Below are 21,789 nucleotides of genomic sequence, written 5' to 3' on the forward strand. Positions count from 1 at the left end.
CTTGCGGTGAGGAGTCTTCGAGGAGACTACTTTTTCGTCCGATGAAATATGTCGCAAATGTTGTTTGTCGATTGAACTATCTAAATACGTCAATTTCCCTACCCTGATATATGTAGGCACTTTAAGATTTCGGCTAAATGTCAAGTCGCGGTTATCACCTAGAGCAAGATATTACAATACAATAAAGCTATGTAAAAGACATACATTCTATTCTCACCCTTTTACTGAATCCGCTCGTCTAGGTTTGGCACCAGTTCCGAGGCTCACAGAGCCATATTGTACTTGATTGGGCTGCTGCGATCGATTTGAACCAGAGCCATCTCGCTTTGCAATGTGACCAGTGGGTTTTGCACGCGTTAACCCGTTGACCATTTTCATGATGGTATATTTGAAATCAAACACGCCCTTGTTCTCGATACTGAACGTGCGCGTCTTCTTTGTGTTAACGAGAGCCGCACCAAAGTTGATGTCACTGACCGGATATATGTAATACTTACTATGCAAAGACCGAGCACTGACTTTAACTGGAATGCTAGCAATCACTTCGCCACCATCGCCAATGTGAGGCTCGATGATCTTGTTTCACAAAAAGAAGCAAAAAAATTATTAATGGTAGAAATATTGGTACCTTTAAATACTTCAAAATTTGTTATAGATGTGTTCATTGCTGTCCAACTAAATGAAAATAGTCTGTGAATCCCACGAGAACTTCATCCAAGTTAACGAAAGAATATTTTATCCAACTCGGCTTTAATATATGGGCTTTAAGTATTCTTTCAAACACTTTATTTTTATAGATAGCAACGTTTCGATATTATCATAATCATTAGAATCCTATTGTGGCAGTCATTTCAATTAGAATTCAATTATTGCAATCACTTCAATAAGAACTGAATTGTTGAAATCATTTCAATTAACATTAAATTGTTACAATCACTTCAATGCCACTAAACCGAACAAAACTCAAAGGAGACAAAAAAAATCTGAACTAGAAACTTGTGTTTAAAATGCTGTAAACAAACTAGTACTGCATTCATTATTGTTCATAGATTTAAAATTCATCGTCTGTTTTGGCCGTACAAAATTCCTTTTGCAAATTTGTAACTTTGCAAACAATAACTGTTCTCAAATTGTCTTCATAGCCTATTATTGGTTATAATTTTCCAATGATAAAATTATAATTTGAAAGTTGTACTTGATTTTGATGTACGCATACAGGGAGTAAGGAAGGTTATGATCTATAAGCACTCTGTTGAGCTACCAAGCCCACAGGTTTGGTAGACGAGTCCATATTCTTATAAACTGTATGGAAGGGACATTCTCGCCACGATATTTCGGAATAAACTCGAAACACGGTGCCATCAAGAAACAGCTGTCGTGGTGAAAATATCTCGTTCAGATACAGTTTAAAAGAGTACTTAAACGTACATGTAAGTATTTGTGAGAAATATTTGATATTAATTAATAGCAGCCAAAGCTTTGAACAAATGTAGTTCCATGCATGAAAAATCCCTGTGCAAGGTTTTGGACTATAATAATCTAAATGGAAGTTAAGAAAACAAGCCGTTTCTTGGTTCGAGTCGATTTATGACGTTATGATTACAAGCGACCATCAAAGCGTGCAACAGTTGGTGCATTTTGGTCCAAGAACTTTGTACAGAGAATTTTCTTTTATGGAGCTTCATTGGTGCAAAGTTTTTGCCTGCTAGTTTACGTAAACGATTTTCCAAAAATGCTCTAATATGCGTTAAAGCATCCGCTTTTAAACTTATTTTACACCTACCGTAAGCAATTATTCACAAAGAAATAAATTCAATTATAGAAAATAAAGCAATTGAATTCAAAATAAAACGATTAATATCAAAATAATTTTAGAAAAAAACTATCGGTTTTGAATTTCTAAAGAATATATATTTATCAATGGACTTGCCTCAAAGGCTCTTAAAAATGTAAATACATCAATTTGTTTTGACGTACGCTTGATCCGCCAATGACACGAATGTACATTTTTTTAGTACACTGGTGTAACTTGCAGGTGCGAATGAAGAACGTTAGAAGGGGTGAGTAAATATTTGAATATCCAGCTCTGCTTGAATGACTTGGTTGTTAGCGATATTAACTTCAAAAGACATCAGCAACGCATGGGCTAAAAATATAAATATTCACTCCCTCCCCAAAATTAGCGTTCTAGTTTCACCCCTGGTCACTAGTAGTGTTTATCATAGTTTATTTATTAAGAAATACAACACTCGTGTAAATCGTGCAAGGAAAAATAACTAAATCATTTTCCCATTACCTGACACTTTAACAAAGTTTCGTCTTTAAACGAGATCTCGGTCCTTGAACGAAATACAACGGACACTTGTGTCGGTCTCTCTGTAGATATGAGAACGCCTTTCTGCGGCATGATTGTCAGTAAGTCTTTAACATTAGCAAACTTGGTGGTATCATAAACAAAATTGTAGCTGATCTCATAACGACCTTTGTTCTTAAGAGACATGGTTTGCCTGCTGTCGTCAAAACCTTTAACACCTGAAATCTAATCCGCCGTCGGCTCCTGTCAAAAAGGACGGTAAAGAATTGTCTCTGTAAGAGCTGGTTCAGTGGTCAATTGCACGCCTAATACTACATAGAAACGTGAAAATGCAGCATTTGGAGAAAGGTGACATTTCGATAGGAATGGCAAACAAATTGTCTTGATAACTGTCTCCAAGTACTGGTCTTAGAGAAGTATTTTGAACACAAGAAAAAAAGTGACCACAATTTATTTGATATTTAGCAAATATTGACAACAGCCTGAAGTAAAGCCTGCGTTGAATGCTTGGTAGAAGATGTGAATAAATGAGATGAAAGCGTGCAATAAAACAACGATTAATAAAAAATAGTAAACAACATGAAACCATATGAGATCCGCTGAGCTACACTTATAACTGGAAGGCTACCTTACTATAAACATGTCTGTATTTGTATTAAGCTAAATTTCACCCAGAGACACGCGTGAGTGTTCTCGCATGCTAACTTATCATCTTAAATGATCTTCCTTTAGGCCGTGCGTGGCAAGATTGGGAACTAGTTAAATTGCCAGCTTCAAATTTTGGCTAGAAGTCGCCTTCAAGTTACATTCAGTTGAACGATTAGGTCTAATGCAGCTTGGAATAACTCAACAACAGAACAAAATTCCTCTTGGTCATAATTTTGAAAGGGTTCGTACATTGCTTAAGTAATAAAATTCAGGCATTTTTTAAGGACTTTCATAAATACATTGAATTGCAAACAAAGCACAACTAAAGTAAAAAAATCTTTAAAACATTATCTACATTAAAACAAAAGAACTTTTTGAAATGATTCGAGAGCAATTGGTGGGTTTTCATATGATTTGAAAGCTGCCATGTTGGTTCAGGTTACCTCAAAGTTCTCGCATTAATCTTTTAGCGCACGAGTTGTTTTTCCGTGCAGTAACAAGTCAATGTACAATTTCAACCCCACTTTTGAAAAGAATGTAGTGGGATGACATGTTTTACAAACTCTACCACGAAAATTTAAATTCACGCAGTTTCGGGCGAATTTAAACAAATTCAAGTACTTCTAAGGCTTTGAATTGTCCAATCTAAATTCAAGAACATTCAAGTTTTGTGCGAACCCAGTTTCAACTAAATAATACATAACACTGATTTATTTCACCTTTTGGAAAACTAATATCCATTGCTACATCGTAGGCTTCGCCAGTTACTTGAATGTTCTCTGCCTGGACTAAGCCCATAATCTGCTCGACATCTGATACCTAAAGGAATATAATTAATCTTGTATTGGTGAAGAGAACACGCTATGACAAAGTTTATAGAAAGTTTATCATGAAGTTTTTCTGAGAGTAAAATAACATATTATATGGTGAAGACGTATTAAAGTGCTAGTAAAATGAAGTTTTGCTTTTAAAATCATATTTTCATCGAAGAGAACTCTTAAAATGACAGTAGACGTCCTGAGAGAGTCTGGCCATATCTCTTTCCGTTCTCAATAGCTTGAAATTTTGTGACGTCGGATTTATACAGTTCTTTGCACTAATTCAATTAGGAATTTACTAAAACATCAAGAAATGTCCTGAAACAAATTAATTGACTGCAAAACAAGTAGATTTAGAAGTTCCTTTTCTTTTCATGCATCATAGCTTATAACAATTTATTAAAGCAGCTAGTATTAAGCTATTATTTATAGAATATGCATGTCTAAATCCTTTTTCTAACAATTTAAATAATTTTCATGTAATATAATTTACACTAACTATATATCCAAATTATATTACCTATTGTATGTTTTTATGTTATTAATTCCGCATATTTCAGTCTTTTCAGCTGCCATTAAGATAAATGTAATCTTTATAAAATTGGAAAGGGGGGGCGCACATATCTATATATTCAAGTTATATACCTTAATGACAATTGATTTCAATACATAGTAATGCAGTAGAACAAGCAAATTAGAATATTACCCCCCCTGAAAATATCAATCTGGCACCTTTCTCGTCAATCGTGTCATGTATGTATAGACACGCCAAATGAAGCTTACCTCCAATCTGATGACTTTCTTTACAGTAACAGGTCGAGCAGCTCGGAAATGGACCTGTAGACCGTATTCTGAACGGGGTTCAATGATACCGTGATCAGTCACTACTGAAAAGTCATCTCCGAGATTCTCCATGCCACTCAAGCGCCATTGCACTGGTAGTAGTGTGCTGTTGCGAAGAAACACAGTCTTCGTATCCTTCCTAAAACATTGACATAAAAAATTGATACAGTCTTTATGTCCTTCCTAAAACATTGACCAATAATAAACTCCAGTTTGGTTTTCCTTCCTACAGCTTTGTGAAATTCACTTCCGTGCAAAAATAATAAGGGCTAAAAAAGTTAAGGTCATAACAGGTAGGAAAAGCAGATAATTTCAGGGCAGGGGCTGCAATGTTTGAAATTTATGAGTCGATTGCACGGATAGCCTAAAACAAAGGATGAAAGACATGTTCCGATGCATACCTATGAAGAAGGACGCGATCAAATGGGAGTTGTTTTCGGTCCAACTCAAGTTCCGGTCTCACGCCATTACAACTGATCTTGAAAAGTATGGGTTCGGGATTTTCTCGGACACAACACACCAACACATCTTCAAATGTTCCCGATGTCTTGGGGTATGCCCACAAGGTGAGTGTCTGGAGCAAAACATACGTTTAATTAGATGGAAAAAAAGGATTGAAACGTACTAATAAAGGGTGTTAGAAAGTCGTAAACGTGAACATATCTGACAACTGCGCAAACGCTGAACTCAAAATAACGTCCGGTACCCGGTCAACGGACAATAACCGTTCAAAAATGCCTATTATGACCGGTAATGTAACAGACTTGGTAATTTTTACTACCAAATCCGCACTAGTGAGCTTAGACAGCCCCACATGATTAAACAATTGCAACATTCGGAGCAGGGAAGAGAGGGGTGGGGGGTAGGCATTCTGTACGGATCAAGGCATTTTTGATAATAAATTATTCATGTATGATCACAGTGATGATCGGCCAATTTTTTTATCTCATCCGTAATTTTGACTGGACACAATTCTAGGTCAATTATTATTATTCGGTTTTCTTTTGAAAAATTGGACGTCACTTTTTCAACGCGATAACCGTGTTCGCTTTTGTAAGTATTAGCCAAGTGAACTTGGATCGAAGGCTTGGATTCGGTTTTCATGAAGTGTTCTGATTACATTGTTTGGCTAATGCATCGACAAATCTATACAAGCGAGACGAATTAACTTGTAGTGTAAAAAACCAGTTTCGGCAAGTACTAAATACATATAAAAATTATTAGTATGAACTATTATAACACAAAAACAATAAAATGCACGGGATAATTGTTCTATACAATAGTTTGCATCTAAACCCATCTGAGCTCAATCAATAAAATCAATCAAATAGAATTCGCAAATCAATCATGAATACATAAAAATGAAATATGAAAACATTTGTTTTAAATTTAAGTTTCCCATTATTGTTATTTAATAAAAGAAATGTTTTGCGTGTTCACAGTGGCTTTTACGGGGACGTTTGTGAGCACTCTCGACCTTTGGTCTCGGGCTTGCACTGATCAGCTCTCAAGTTCTCCAAAAGGTCTCCACGATTCGGGTAAGCCTGTGCAAAAACAGTAAACATCTTTATTTCTTAAATCTAAAATATTCCTCACCTCACTAGATCCACTGGCTAAACTCATGTGTGATGGATCCAACAAAAAAGTCGTGCCATTGTTGTCATGTTGAAAACAAAAAGAGACCTCGGCAGCAAGCGGTGACGAGTTCGATATGGTTATGGTCTCCATGTTCTCGGGGTATTTACCTTCCTTGAACTTTTCCCGGGTTTTCCCACACAGCAACGGACCAAATTCGTAGGTCTCGTGACTAAAGACGTATTTCTTCTGAATGATTTCTTCATGCTTCTTAATCTTTCTGCGATTCGGAAACACGATCCTTGGCTCTCGACTGATAGATGGAAACGCACATACGCCGCGACAAAAGATCTGGTAGCGACGACGTGTGCCCACGATTTCAAAGTTCAGCGTTTGGTCAAATTGCCCCAAATCTTCGGACTTAAATCTTATCCGAAGTATGCACGAGCCACTCGCAGGGATAACCCAACGATGCATGTGGTGCATAGCACTGGCGTTAGAAACACCATCTCCACTAAAATGAATTAAATTTTTGTCATTTCATAAATAATTATTATCAATTTTTACTATGTAGCTACTACAGCTTACTCTCCACAGCTTTAGTAAAACTAAAAATGATATCAAATGGTAAAGGGTCTACTGAACATCATTTTGAACTATTTTATTTGGATCACTAGCTAAATTATGTCGTTGACAAATAGTTAAATAGTAAAATCATACAACAATAATTCTTCCCTATATATTTAGAGAAGTAAAGTGTTATACAGGCTGCCCCCCCCGCCACAAAAAAGAGCCCGCATGAATTATTTATCCACTGAAATTATTGTGCCCTAATAACGTAATTAGCATTTACAGCAGTTCTCTCCCGGACAGTTTGTTCCTTTCATAAAGTTTAATTTTTAAATGACATATTTAAACAAAAAATTGAGGACCAGACAAAAATAACGAATGACTATTGGATTTGGCAAATACAGATATTAAATCAACTCCAACCAAGCTCAAATTACAGAGTCCCTGTTTATCAATGGCGTGCTGGGAACAACTTCTATTGGGGACGGGGGGGGGCTCATCACTGAAAACACGCCTTAAGAATGAAGAGTGAAATAATATTAACGGCATGATTTTAAATGCGTTGTTCCAACACAAATTCAAAATTTGATGCCGTAATTCATTTCAGCGCCATCCAAAATCAACAGCTTCGGAGGCCACGGCTCCTTTGCCTGCCTCTGTTCATACAATCATAACGTATGAAAGATGAGAAAACACATGAAAAAAAATATTGGCCAAGATGAAGCCAGAATAGCCATTTTTCTCCTTGAAAATTTTACTGGAACTCCCGCAAGCTCAAAAGACACAGCTACAATTAACACGCAGACAGAAAGCAGTGTTTACATAAAGAAACTTCTCGGGATGACGTTTGCGTCACAAATGGTAGTTTGGCTGGAACCCAGTTCTTTTGACCGGGACTGTACAAGTTCCCAACAACAGTAAATTAGCGATAAATTAGCGATATCAACAATGAGGAAAACAGACCTTAGCTATATCATTAACAGAGGTTCTTTTGTTCTTACTTTAAATTCTACTCGCTAAATACTTTTGAATTTTGTAGTTTTGATTTTTGAACTCCCCTAGAATCCATACCTAGTCCTCTATTAGAATGAAAAATCAGTCTCTCCTCTAGAATGCAGTCGGCCCATTGAAATGAAAAGGCGCCCCTCAGGATGAAGGTCACCCCCGTAAAAACTCGTAGGTATGATAACAATATATACAGACTTTACTCTGTCATCTGTGGGGTGGTGTTAAAGATGAAGTAGTCACAACTTCCCTTCAGAGGGAAAGTCACCCCCCTTATTAAAAAATGTATGTCAACATTATACAGACCTTACTCTGCCATCGTCATTCATCTGTGGGGGTGGCGAAGATGTAGTGCTCACAGAGGATCTTCTTGCACCTTTTCCACTAGTCGATAGTCGGTCACGTTTTGATTTTGCGCCACTTTCTCGTTCCTCCTTTTCACGACTTGTTTTAGAGCCACCTTTGTGACGAACACAGTTATCCTAAACGTTGCATGAATAAATTGAGCACGTAAATGATAGGAGCATGAGTAGAGCGGGCGTCAAATGTTTTTCTCTAAGATTTTACACGGTAGTAAAATTGAAGCCTTGAGAATCGTTTGGAAAAGTTCGAACGTAACTTTTTATGGACAGAAAGTAAGTTTTTACATAAATTTTTAACTCGTTAATAGTGCCAGTTTCGCTCGATATTTTTACTTACTCTCGTTTTCGGTGAAAAACGACCACCGGGTTTCAGTGGCGCTTTCAGTGAAAAATTTTCAAATGCAATAATAAATTTAGTTAGCTATGATTTCCAACGTATCAGAGAAAAAAGTTCTTAAGTTATTGAAATCGTTCCATTTTCATGACTATTTAAAGTTGGTAAAAATTTTCCTTTTAATGGACATTGTCCGTCGTCTGAAATCTCTAAACGACTTACTTATGTGACGTCATTAAAAGATTCATTAATACAAGATATATATGCCCACTATCTTGGATGACGTAAGAATTTGGCTAACCTCATACCCTATGCCACAACGCACAAGGTCAATTGAAAGGCAACTTTAAGCTACCATGACAAGAAGACAATTTGGCCAAATTGAAAATTTTTTTACCAATATGTAAGACATTACACCTGGTTTTGACGTTGTAAATAAACGACTTTACTGCTTTGTGGAACGCATATAACAAAGTTACATTGGAAATCGTAAGGAAGAATGGATTATAACCTACAGCCGACACAATGCTAACAAACGAAGGTGAAATCATAGATATTATAAATAACACCAAAGGTGGCATCGTAATATAATCTGTAGTTAAAAATATGGTACGCGTTTTTGGGGGTAAAATTCATTCCCGGATGTTAAGCTACGGTGGAAAACTACGATTTTTTGACTTTTTTGTACATATTACGTGTAAAGTAAATACTATAGTGAATACTATCAGAATCTACTTGATGAACTATTCCTGCGTTTTTATTGTAATTTTAAATGGTTTAAGCCACTCGTAATTTACAAAACATGTTTGTGTTGCTTTTATACTTCAACTGCTAACAGCTTCAAAAAAACATATATTTGTCATCCATACCGGAATTAAAAAAGGTTAAACTATGTGAATATGTAGGTTGTAAAAACAGAAAAACAGAAAAGAATAACATAAGTTTTCATTGCGTACAGTTTAATTAAAACATACAAAGCATACGGAGACTATAAACAATATAAAATAAAAATAACAGCTCGCTAAAAAATTTCTAAGGCTTTAAAATGACAAATTTTCTTGATGCTCGTACAAAAGAGCAAAAAACTTACTAAATATATTAAAAAAGAATCCAAAACTCGAAGCAGACGGCAAAAACATTTGTTTACTTCGTGTTTTAATCCGGGACTTAAATTTCCCCCCTCCCCAATTCACGCGTTTCAAAAAACGTCATCATTGCTACCTCTAGTATTATTTATAATCTCTATGAGTGAAATAACATAAGCGATTAACACATAAAACATGATTACTATGTAGAAAATACAATGTTTGCTTTTTAAGAGTCTTGCTCTCATCCTCGTATTTGTTATGGTGAATGACAATTGAGTATTTATTAAAAGAACTGCTGAAAATAGAAGTAAAGACAGCTGTAATATTAACATCGGTGTAGTTTAACTGGCTGTATTCTCATCAGGTGCAACGTTTGTTTTGATGAAAACTAAAAATTTACTTCCAATTTAAAATGAAAACAAGAAAGAAAGACATCACCACCAAACATGGTAGTTATATGATCCTTTTGACCGCAAGGCAATTTTGTCTTGCTAGGTAAATTTTTTATCATTGACCTTATTCATTTCTTAAAAATTTATTATTACAACGAGTGAACACCGAAATATTTACAAGGCATGAACAAACTTTTAGGCTGGCTACGCCACTGGATACAGGAGGTACGTAAATTTGGTCTTGCTGTGTAAATATTTCGGTGTTCACGGCGGAGGACAGGATTAGTTCACAACAGAGGACGAAATTAGTCATCTTAATTAATACAGACTGAATAACGCCAACTCCGACGAAAGGATTACGTGTTTAATTCTTGCTTCATCTCTCAATTTAGAGATGAAGTTAACTTTTTCCTGACATTAAAAATATAGCATGATTTCGAAGTTCCCAATTAGCAGACGTTTACACGTGATGAGTATTCTGCTGAAATGCATATTGTCTTTCGTCTTTAAAAACAGTTCTTTCAGAATTGCTGGGTTAGTGTTCTGGTTTTAAACAGTTCTTTAGAGAACTATTACATACATTATTATTTTCACCATTCACCATGGTATGTATTTCCTCTATTTAAAACAATTCATAAATTTCTCACCACGACAAACTTTCTATTTTACTATTTAAATAATATCAATGATATAAAAACCACGAACAAACCTACGGGATGAATACACCACATTGCACGTACCTTTTCATTCTTATCAAAATCGGACTCGGGCTTCCTCATCTTTTCGTCACCAGATACGTTCACATCATGTGAGCCAGGCGAAACAAACATGTAGTGCAAGGACGTATCAGATGCAAACGGGGAATGTCTTCGCACTGGATAGGGAATGACCGAAAATACAACAGGGGGAGGTATAGGTGGTCCGTCAGGGCCGAGACCTAACCCATTCAAAATCTAAAACAGGAAAGATAAAAGTAAAGATGTCGATTTCGAGGTGCAATACAATTAGCTAGTGAAGATAGCTCCATGCATGCAAACATCTGATTAACACAGCTGGTTTTTTCGCAACTCTTAGTATAGAAAGGAATATTTAAAAATCATTGATCATTATTGGAAGAGGTTGAGCATGATAGCAAGAATTATTCAGACCGAGGTAATATTATCTACCGAAACGAGGCCTGAAAAATTGTTCATATCATGCGAAAGCCGACTTTAATAATTCTTTATTATACAAAGATAAATGTAGAAGCTTTCAAACTATTTCGCACGGAAGTCATAAAGTTTTCCGTGCTCCACCATCGCGATTCGCTTTCGATTTGTTTCTCGTAAATACTAGATGAAAACTCTCATGACTGTAACCCTTTACATGTTTTTTCTTTACGTCTATAATCCGAAAAATTCAACGCTTGCAAATCTCGAAAAAGATTCTGCCGAAATACTTTATGTGTTGTCAGTTGTCACAAGGTGACGTACCTACAGATAATTTTCAATGTTTTGTAGGTGGCAAGGGCAAGACTTCAAGAAACATCTGTGGGCTCTTAGCCTATCACAATCGAGATTGCACCGTCATTGTAAGGTAAATTTTTTTTGGAATGTATTACAATCGAAATATCTCCTTACCTCATCACATGCCGGCATCGTTGTCAACGAAAAAAGTTTATCTTTCTGTGATTCTCCAGGAGCTGAGGTTTCAAAGATAACGTGAGGAACACCAACACCATCTTTGTTTATCGTTTTAGCATCATCTTTGACCGTGAAAATCCCGCTATCGTGTGGCGACGAGATGGTCTGTTCGAACGCGAATTAATACAAGAAAACAAAATTTTTATGAAATTAGGGGTTGAGGCTGTATATTTTTTTCTTGAACAATTTAATCATCCGATTTTGTCTTTATTGGAAAAACATCTTAAGAAGATGGTATTCGAGATGCTCTAATTTGCATTAAGCTGTAGACATTTCTAAATTTATGTCAGCTCGTATCTTCATGCCAAAAAGTCCTTCAATTCCTTTTCACAAGAAACGATGCAGTTTTTCGTCCTGTCCTTACAAACTTATTGCAAAAGAAAAGCATCTAAGTAAAACGAATGAAGGCCAAGTTGATAAAACGTACTAGTCAGTCTAAGAGTATCGATATTATTAAGGCAATTTACTCTTGTGTGTTGGAAAAGAAAGAGTGGAAATGTGCGTAAATCAGGGCGGGAGATACGAATTAAAAAGTGAGTAAATCGGGGGGTGGTACTAATTAAAATGTGAGTAAATCTGGGAGGGGTAGTAATAAAAAATCATCTATTAAATTTTGATTTAATATTTGCAATGGAATAGTGAATTTCTTGATAAGCCTAAAGATGGAAATTTGGTAAAATTACTGTCACCTCTTTTATCGTTTTATCTTTATCGCCTTTTTTCTCTCTCATTTTTTTGTTCGATCCAGTCTGAGCGATCTCAGGCTCATTTTCAGAGCGAGGTGTCTCTACGCGTACGACCGTACCGGTGGAACGGTCCCAGTTCTCCAACAGCAAGGAGATGTCACGCATTGAACTCTCAAATTTTTGAAATCTAAACAGGACACAAGCAGGAAATTTACAAATTGCCCAACAGATTCGGAGAAGATAAACCAAAAAATAAGTTGGTTTGAAATGCAAAATAGTTGAATGTGATTCGTTTATTTGCACTCACATGATATAAAATGAATGCAATGTTTCCCGCCGTGAAAACAAGTGAAAAATTGCTGCGCGCTCATTTTGATATCATAACAAATAAAACAGCTATGGAGCCAAAACAGAAAAAACTTTTCGAGCCTATTAAGGGACGAAATTTGACAATGAATTTATAAAATTATTCAGAAAACACTTTGAAGTTGACTGAAAATACCGTGGTTACCCATTTAGCATTTTGCAACGAAATTCGCAAGACGAATCTCCCCGGAAGACGTTGATTTTACTCGACTTTGTCTTGGGAAATATCGAGACTCTTGGAAAACAAAATAATGATATGAAATGTTACAAAATATTAATATGATGTTTTCTGATGATGGCTTTGGAATAAACTTGGAAAAATCACTATTTCCCTCGAGCATACATTGAGGTAATAACAAATAGTCCGTTTTATATATCGTAATACTGCGAGTTACTCGAACCTTAATTACGTGTTGTTACAAAAATATTGCGCGTTGTGAAAAAAATTATGGTCTACATACACATGGAAATAAACGAGTTTTGACAATAGCACTAAACGATAAGATAACGAGAAGAACCGTCCGCCATACTAAAGTGAAAAGTGCCCTCGCTAAAGTTTTGAACGTCAGATATAAATCATCTGATCTCTCGATATTGTCACGAGAAAATCGTATCATGCGTTGAATATCAAATTTCGTCTGTTTGTGGGAAAAGCAATACAATATTAGACATAAAATGAATATAAAGGAAGCGACAATTCTTCCTTTCCTTTTACTTATCTTTCTCTGCAATTATGTCTTTGCATCAACGGAAAGTTGTAACTTCCGACAGATTGCAGTTTGGTTTTCCAGTATGTCATGAAAAGTTATGCAGAAAACTTTGCTACGACAGCACTACCGATTGTTACAATGGAAAAATGTTAACAGTCTTATGACATATATATTTGCATGGATAAATGCGAAGGAAAACAAATAGATACAAGAGATGGTTCTGAATCTGAAGATGACGCAAACAAAACAGTGTGGATTTTCATAATGGTAATGATATTTGGAGCAGTAATAATAGGATCCTGTATGATCTGGGGATGTTGGACAAAATATGAACGTCTTGTTCAAAATGAAAGAAGTGCACCTTTCCTGCCGCCAAGTTACTCAGATCCACCAGCATATACTCCGTAGACATACGAAAAAAAATAGTGATTTATCCATGCGAACGCAGATGTTGGTTAATGCTACAAATATATATCATAGAAAACAGACTTCTTGTTGCAGAGACGCTTAATGTATATACGATGTAGAACATTAGGTATATTATGTTAGAGTGTTTCAATGCATACAGAACTGCTTGCATCACGTATATTCAGCTAATATATATAGTTCAAAAGGAACGTTTATTACAATAAAGTTCATTTCGTGTATTCTTGCATAATGGATGCATTTGAAACAAGACGCCATTTCACGTGTATGGTGGCCCATCGCTTTCATTACGATTTTCCGTCTTTCAATATTATTGTCAGTTGTATTTTCATTTCAAAAACAAATTTCACATGAAACTTTACTTTACAATGTAAATTTAAATTTGATTTTATTATTTAAATATGTATTTTATTTATTTTCATTCTAAAGCGTAAATGAAATTTAAAAGCACTTTCCTACGCGTGGCCCAGCGCTATCACCACTGATCTGATAATAGTCTGGATATAGTTTCTACAGTTGGCAAATAAGTGAAGCCTAATTATATATGCAAAATCCATTTCCGTTACAAAGAAATGTCAAACTTTGTTTTGAGTATTTAAGGCATTTCACGAAGCTTTTACTGATCTCAAATATCCGTAATGGATAAAACAAGTTTTGTAAAACAATTTGACATCGAGATGATCTCTATAGCTGTATAATATCGGCGTTCGTGCTCATTTGAAAATTTTCTGTGCAAGAATACTAAGAATAGGCCCCATTGTTGCCAAGGCAAGTTTATTCACAGTTCGCTTTCCAAGTTGAGAATCAGTTATGATCTAGAATAAGTTTCAATGCTAGCAAAATGCGGTAAGTATCTTTATTTTATCATTCTTTATGCTCTAGAGATTGCTGTATGTTTTTTTTGCTGTGACTTTATGAGCCAGTGAGCTAGGTACTATTGATGTAGAAATAAGACAAATCCACAAAGCTTTTTTCCTTATTTTTTTGTGAGTTTTTATTTTATAAAGATAATTTAATCACCACGCTTTGCTATAACAATTAAATATAGCCTTCATCAATGAGTAAGTATGGTTGTTATTGACAAAAGTATCTAACATATTAATCAATTGCAGTCTATGCAACTAATACTGGAGTACTACTACTGCAGTAAAGGAATATGATTGCAACTCCATAAATGGCTCATTATACTGCCTCCACAGACGAAAAACGCAAGGGCCTGGTTAGTTTTGTTTAAGGAATAGAAACTTATTGATATAAATGTGCGAGTCAACTAAAACAATATATTGAAATCAAATTATATGCAAAGAAGATTCAGTGTTTGAGGTATTTTGTCAAAAGAACCAAAAGAGAACTTTTTATTGAGAAGAAATTTTGTGATAGGTCTGCAATAGACCTTCTCGAGAACGAATAACGGATTAACAAAATTTCTCGTTAATGAAAATTTGCGATAGATAATCGCACTTACTTTTTGACGAGTTCTTTATCCTTTTCATCCTCTTCGGAAAGTTTATCATCTACAGCTATAACTGGAGGTGGTCGACTACCCATGGGAGACGCTTGTCGCTTCGATAGCTTAATAACGCTACATCTTTTACGCTCTTCACCTATATGCACATAAATAAATGAAATGTGAATTAAAAACATGGCGATTAACGACCGTCAATTACATGGGTCGAGTCGTCGCGGCCAGCTAAGATGAGACTATTTTGACGATGACACGGCCTCTTTGATAAATACATATAAAAACAGCATTGTGCATACATGTAAACGAGTCACTCGGTTTGCCGGGAAATAGGTAGTAGACAGCAGGGACAACTATGAAGTTTGGAATGAAAATTGTGCCACTTGCTAATGAAATCCCTTTTCACAAGTTGTCTCAGCTAGGTGAGCTGAATCACTAGTGCATGAGCATCGCATTTGGTTTAAAATTGCATAAAGGCGTAAAGCTAATAATTCCATCGGAAAATTGCATGGCGGGAAACTAAGTCCATGTATAATGGCTAGAAAAAACTTATCTCAGTCATCCGAGACAACTCGCCTCGCTGGAGCAACTCGGTATATGAACTCAGCAAAAACTTTTATCAGAACTAAGTGTAATATCAGACGTATCGGGGAAAAATTTTTTAATATGGTCGAATCTTCCTATTCATATGGTGGTTTAAAGTTGCTTTTCAATAGACCTTGTCCGTCGTGGCATGAAGTCTGGATCTAGCCAAATTCAGAAGTCATCTAGGTTGGTGCATGTATCTTGTATCGAGGAATCACTTGTATGTCTTTACAAAAGTAAGTCGTTCCAGACTTTTTGATTGATGGACAAGATCCGCTCAAAGGAGAATTTTTGACAACTTTAAAATGTCATAAAAATGAAACAATTTGACAAACTTAAAAACTTTTTCACTGATACGTTGGAAATCACATCTAAATTTAATAGCGCATTTAAAAATTTCGGCTGAAAGGAGCACTTCAACAAATAAATTACATTTAACCGTTGTCTGTTCAATTATAGATACACGAAAGTGACGTCATTTCTGGTAAGAACTAAAAACGTGGCAAAGAGCCCGGCAAGTGATCACTGTTTGTTCTTATTACAATTTAGGAGGTGTTTACATGAGTCCGGAATGACTTTCGATCCGGAACAAACTCATTCCATTTCAAAAAAAATTCTATTGTATGTTTACATGAATCCGGAATGAGTCACAACTCGATCGGGATCGAGTTCATTCCTATTTACATTCCGGATCAAAATTTAGTTTTAATCTCGTGTAAACGCGAATCGAGTTTCAATCTGGAATGAGATTGTGATTAATGACGAAGCACGCATGCGCCATGTGTAGTGTCTTCTGGGAAATTGAAGCTCGTAAGCAAATAAGGCGGCTAAATGGACTAAAATGAGTGTGAAGAAAAACAACAATTAGTTTCTTGCAAGTGTTAAGCTGTATTAACGCAGGAGCAACAGAAAAAAAGGGTTGCTATAATGTTTATAATCGCCATCTTCAAATTTCAAAATTTCCGCAAAATGTCAATCCTTGTGTTGATTTCCCATGTAAAGACGGACTGAAATCACGTTTCGATCGGGATTGAAAGTCATTCCGGATTCATGCAAACACCCCCTTATTTTAGGCTAATAAACATTGATTTCATACGTAGTCCATCACTAAACGCCAAGTTGACATCTGATAGAAGCATTTGAAACTTAGCCTGTAATATGAAGTTCTATTTAATAACCAAAATCAGATCTTCCGAATTGAGATTCTGGTATTGCTCTTGTAACAAAATGGCGATATTTCCATTAAAAAATAATAGCTAAGAATTGGGGGCCACTGGCGATTGCCTCTAACGCCCCACCCCTCGAACTGCCGGGATAAAATTAACATTCGTAAATCAACGACATGACCATTCCTCGACTGACCTTGAGCTTCAAGACTGTCTGATCTCTCTGAGATTACGGAAGGTGCTGTAGTTATTCTTGCTACAGAATGATCGTGGATTCCGGCTACGCTGCGATTGCTTGAGAGCCTATCGGATAACTTATCTCGTTTTCTCTCGTTTTCCTTTGAGTCCTGTCCTTTACGTCCTTGCGAAGATTGTTGAACTGTTTTCCGGCGTCCTTTCCTATCCCTAAAACAAACTCCAGTAGTTCGTAACTAAATATATCTAATTATAAAATAAACATAGTATAATGCATGTGCTGTGGGTCAATTGCAGTGTTTGCAATGAGCCAGTGCAAAATAGATCTAAACTCAACCAATAAAAAAAAATTAATTAATTAATCAATCAAAGAGAATTTGCAAATCATTACTGAACACATTTCAAAAGAAAAATTAAAACGTTTGTTTTAAATATTAAAATACAATATCAAAATGTCAATACAATACCGTTCCTCCTCGAGTCGTTTTTCTTCCTGCAAAGCCAACTGTTCGCGCTCCTTTCTTTCCCGTTCTAACTTTTCTTCCACTTCTTTCTTCATTCTCTCTTTCTTTTGATTCAACCGTTTTCGATCTACCTCATATTTCTTCTCTTCGCTCAAAGCATCGTATTCGTCTTCCGACATTTCTTCCAGCCATTTTTTCTCACTCTCAAAATGCTCTCTTTCCTTTTTAACTAAAATCATGCGACAAGCGTGAGAATACATGCAAAGCTTGAGAGAAACTCCACAAGCATGGCACTAGAAATATTTTTGATATCACAGAAAATAGAAAGAAAAAACACCGTGTAAACATAACATACACATGTATTCCTTTCATTAAATTTGTAAACTAAAAAATAAACAGAATACATTTTCAAAATTGGAGGGTGGTTGAGATATTTCTTAGAAGTAAATCTGTTATCGGGGGGGGGACCACCTGCGCCACCCCGTCCCCTCTAGAAAATCCATTCATATAATGAAGTAGCAAAGACACAGCAACAAAAATATCAGCAAGTAACTAGCACGATTTAAGCACCTGCAAAGCTGCAATAGCCAATGTTGCGAACGAGAGGCTGCGATTCTTGTGCCTCACACTGTGTAATGCTTCGAGGAAACATATAATTTTGCAGGAAATTGTTGGCAAAATAAAAGCCTGCTAACATGAAAAAATATTTCCTAGAGGCATAGCTACATGCATGACTCAAAAAACTTCAAATGATAAATCGTTGTCCTTTGCTCGCTATGCCTGTTTTTTATTTATACATTTCAAAACAAAAAAAAAAGCGGGAAATTTCGGTGCGGACAATAAATGACAATGGTAAAAAAGTCAACTATCCCACTAAATGCATGAACCAAATCAGTACTTACGGATTTCCTCCTTTTTGCGTTCATCGATGGCTTTGAGTTTCGCATACTCCAGCGTCAAAGTTACAAAGAAGATGTATTTCCTGTTGTTTAATGCACGCAGTACACAACACGCCGTGCTGTGCATATTCCGCGTAAATATACTCTCCAAACCATCGATGACGATACCAAGATGACAATCACTTGTCTAAAAAATAAAATACAGAGCTATAGAGCACGTAAAATATTGCAATTAGTACATGTAAATTGTTGCAATTGGCGAAAGTAAAATGTTGCAAATACAGCACGTAATGCTGCAATTAGTGCACGTTAAATGTTGCAATTAGATGACGCAAAATGCTGCAATTGAAATGTTTAAAATTTGGCACACAAATCAGCACAGGGCGGAATCGACTTTTTTCTCGCATTCGCATATGTGGAAAAATCCACGCCATATTTACGACATTTCTACGAAGTCATAGACGATACGTCGTGTTTGCTAAATTTCTCAAACATTTGACCGCAGTCCGGAATCATATGGCTAAATCTTCAAGTGATTGTTTTTGTTTTCACTTTTTCCAAAGTACTAGAAACATATGAGCAAAGTTTTGAGTTGTCCTTTTGCCGATGTTGTTGAATATGCCAAACAGCACAATTTAAAAAGACAGTACATAAATGAGTACAGCATCATAAAAAATTTGCATTATTCTATCCTTACGAACATAACTACACCACGCGTTAACGATCATGATATTTTTGTAGTAAATTGTTCAGCGCACGTTTCGCAAATGAAGTATAGAAATCTTAGTGTCAAATCCTTGTAGAACTCATGACGACGGAAGTAGGTAAAAATCGAACACACGTATTTTTACAGAATAGATCTACATGAGCACATTGTCAATGCAACTGCGTCGACCTGATACATAAAAGATACTATTACAATGTTCGTTTAACTAAGACATGTGACAAAGTTGACGAATCAATTTATTGTTTATCACAAAAATCATTTTAAAGCGCTATTACTTCAGGGTTTTTAGACATGCAAGCATCTTAGGAAATCACGCAAAAGTTATTATTATTGATCAAAATCATTCAGTATGAGCGAATACTTATATAATGCAGTAATCTAACTAAAGAATTCAGTACAAAAAAATAATATTAGTTATAGTGAGCATGGAGATTACATATGTAATAATTATCACGTGACTGAAACTGAACTATATTTATGAATACGAATTAACTCGATATCAACTTTAAGTCGATATCAACTTCTTCCTTTCCATCATATACGATTCCGTAATCAATTGTTCCTTTGACGTATCGCAATATACGTTTTGCAGCTATCCAGTGTTCTTTTCCTGGTTTTGAACAAAATTGATTTACCATTCCCAATGCATGTGCAAGATCAGGTCTTGTTCCAATTACTGCATGTGTCAATCCTCCAATCAATGCTTGATACTTTCAACTGGTACTCCTTCGTTAGAGAGTAGCTTTGTTCCTTGATCAATAGGTGTTGCAGCCGGTTTACACTGATCCATACACAACTTTGCCAACAAATTCGTAAGATATTTTGATTGACGTAACTTCATTCGTTTTCTTTTTCTGTCTCGTTCAACTTGAAATCCAAGACAATAACTTATTTCTCCAAGATCCTTCATTTCAAAATGTTTCCTTAATGCTTCTTTTCTCATTGCATCATTTTTAAATTATTACTAGCTGGAATTATGTCGTCAACATATAAAGACATAATCATAATATCATATCCTTCTCGCTTTATATACAAACATGGGTCTGATTTTGATTGTAGATAGCCTGAACCTTTAAAAAATTGATCGATAGTGATGTACCAACATAATGATGACTGCTTCAGTCCAAAAATAATCTTGGTCAATCTACAGACAAGCTTTTCGTCTCCTTTTTGAACGTATCGTTCGGACTGGGGCATAAAAATTTCTTCTTCCAACTTACCGTTCAAAAAGGCTGTAGAAACGTCCATTCGATGCATTAACAAATTAAGCTGGTTTGCAAACGCCAACAAAGAACGAATTGATTTGTACTGTTCGCAACAAGAGAAAATGTTCCTTCGTAATCCAAACATGGTTCCTGAGAAAAACCTTTTGCGACCAGACGAGCTTTATGTCCATCCACGTTGTATTTTACTGTAAACACCCAACAATTTATAGCTTTTCCACTTTCAGGAAGATAAACTAATGTCCATGTTTCGTTCTTGATATGAGCTGCATATCCACCATCCATTGCATATTTCCGATGCTACTTATCAGAACCAATTAGAGCTTCATCTACGGTTGTAGGTTCTGTTAAACTTGGTTCTTCATTTATGGTTGCTGTGTTACTTTCGCGCAAATTTCCAGTAATCACTGTTCCATATCTTTCTGGTGGTTTTCGTTGACGAGATGAGCGTCGTGGTTGTTCTTCCATTTCTGTTTCTTGCAAAATGTTTGACTGATTCATATCTTGATTACGATCTATTGTGGAGTCATCTTCATGACTCGGTGAAGATAAAGAAAGATTGGTCGTCACAAATTATTCTTCTTTAAAAGATCTTGAATTCAATTCATTAAGATCAACAATTTCTTTCATGGTTAAAAAGTCTATATCTTTTGCTTGAAAGACTGTAACCAATAAATATATATCTTTTTGTTTCCGAATCCCATTTCTTTCTATTTTCCTTTGATTCCTGCATGTAGGCAGTGTATCCAAATACTTTAAAGTGCGACACATCTGGTTTCATTCTATAGAAGCTTTCATAAGGTGTCATTTTATGAACAGCTGCTGTAGGACTTCCATTTCTAATGACAACTGATATGCATACAGCTTCAGCCCAAAACCTTTTATCAAGATTTGCATTACACATCATGGACCTAGCCGTTTCTTGTATATTTCGGTTCATCCTTTCGAATACACCATTCTGTTCAGGTGTTCTAGGTACGCTTAATTGATGTTGAATTCCTTTTTCTTTAAGATAGGTCATGAACTTATTGGATTTATACTCACCACCATTATCTGATCTAAGGATTTTGATCTTCTTCTCCGTGAAATTTGTAACCATAGCTTCATATTTCTTAAATTTGTCTAATAGTTCATTTTTTCTTTTTATAAAGTAGACAGCTAAGAATCTGGACTTTTCATCATTAAAAGTAACAAAGTAAAGACTACCACCATTGCTGTTATCTTGCATGGGCCTACAAACATCACTATG

General features: G+C 35.7%; 1 protein-coding gene across 1 annotated transcript in view; it reads right to left on the bottom strand.

Moving 5' to 3' along the window:
• Positions 1 to 21,789, bottom strand: part of LOC124435893 (hydrocephalus-inducing protein-like) — a 103,326-nt gene that overhangs the window by 29,401 nt on the left and 52,136 nt on the right. The window contains 15 exon segments of the mRNA XM_046985826.1: positions 218 to 576; positions 2,297 to 2,533; positions 2,535 to 2,557; positions 3,682 to 3,781; positions 4,564 to 4,762; positions 5,025 to 5,197; positions 6,220 to 6,712; positions 8,080 to 8,255; positions 10,690 to 10,902; positions 11,569 to 11,736; positions 12,321 to 12,504; positions 15,285 to 15,423; positions 17,229 to 17,437; positions 17,695 to 17,920; positions 18,594 to 18,777. Coding sequence (XP_046841782.1) covers positions 218 to 576; positions 2,297 to 2,533; positions 2,535 to 2,557; positions 3,682 to 3,781; positions 4,564 to 4,762; positions 5,025 to 5,197; positions 6,220 to 6,712; positions 8,080 to 8,255; positions 10,690 to 10,902; positions 11,569 to 11,736; positions 12,321 to 12,504; positions 15,285 to 15,423; positions 17,229 to 17,437; positions 17,695 to 17,920; positions 18,594 to 18,777 — 3,083 coding nt within the window.

Source organism: Xenia sp. Carnegie-2017, unplaced genomic scaffold (assembly GCF_021976095.1).
Source record: "Xenia sp. Carnegie-2017 unplaced genomic scaffold, XeniaSp_v1 HiC_scaffold_16, whole genome shotgun sequence".
NCBI classification, from domain to species: Eukaryota; Metazoa; Cnidaria; class Anthozoa; order Malacalcyonacea; family Xeniidae; genus Xenia; species Xenia sp. Carnegie-2017.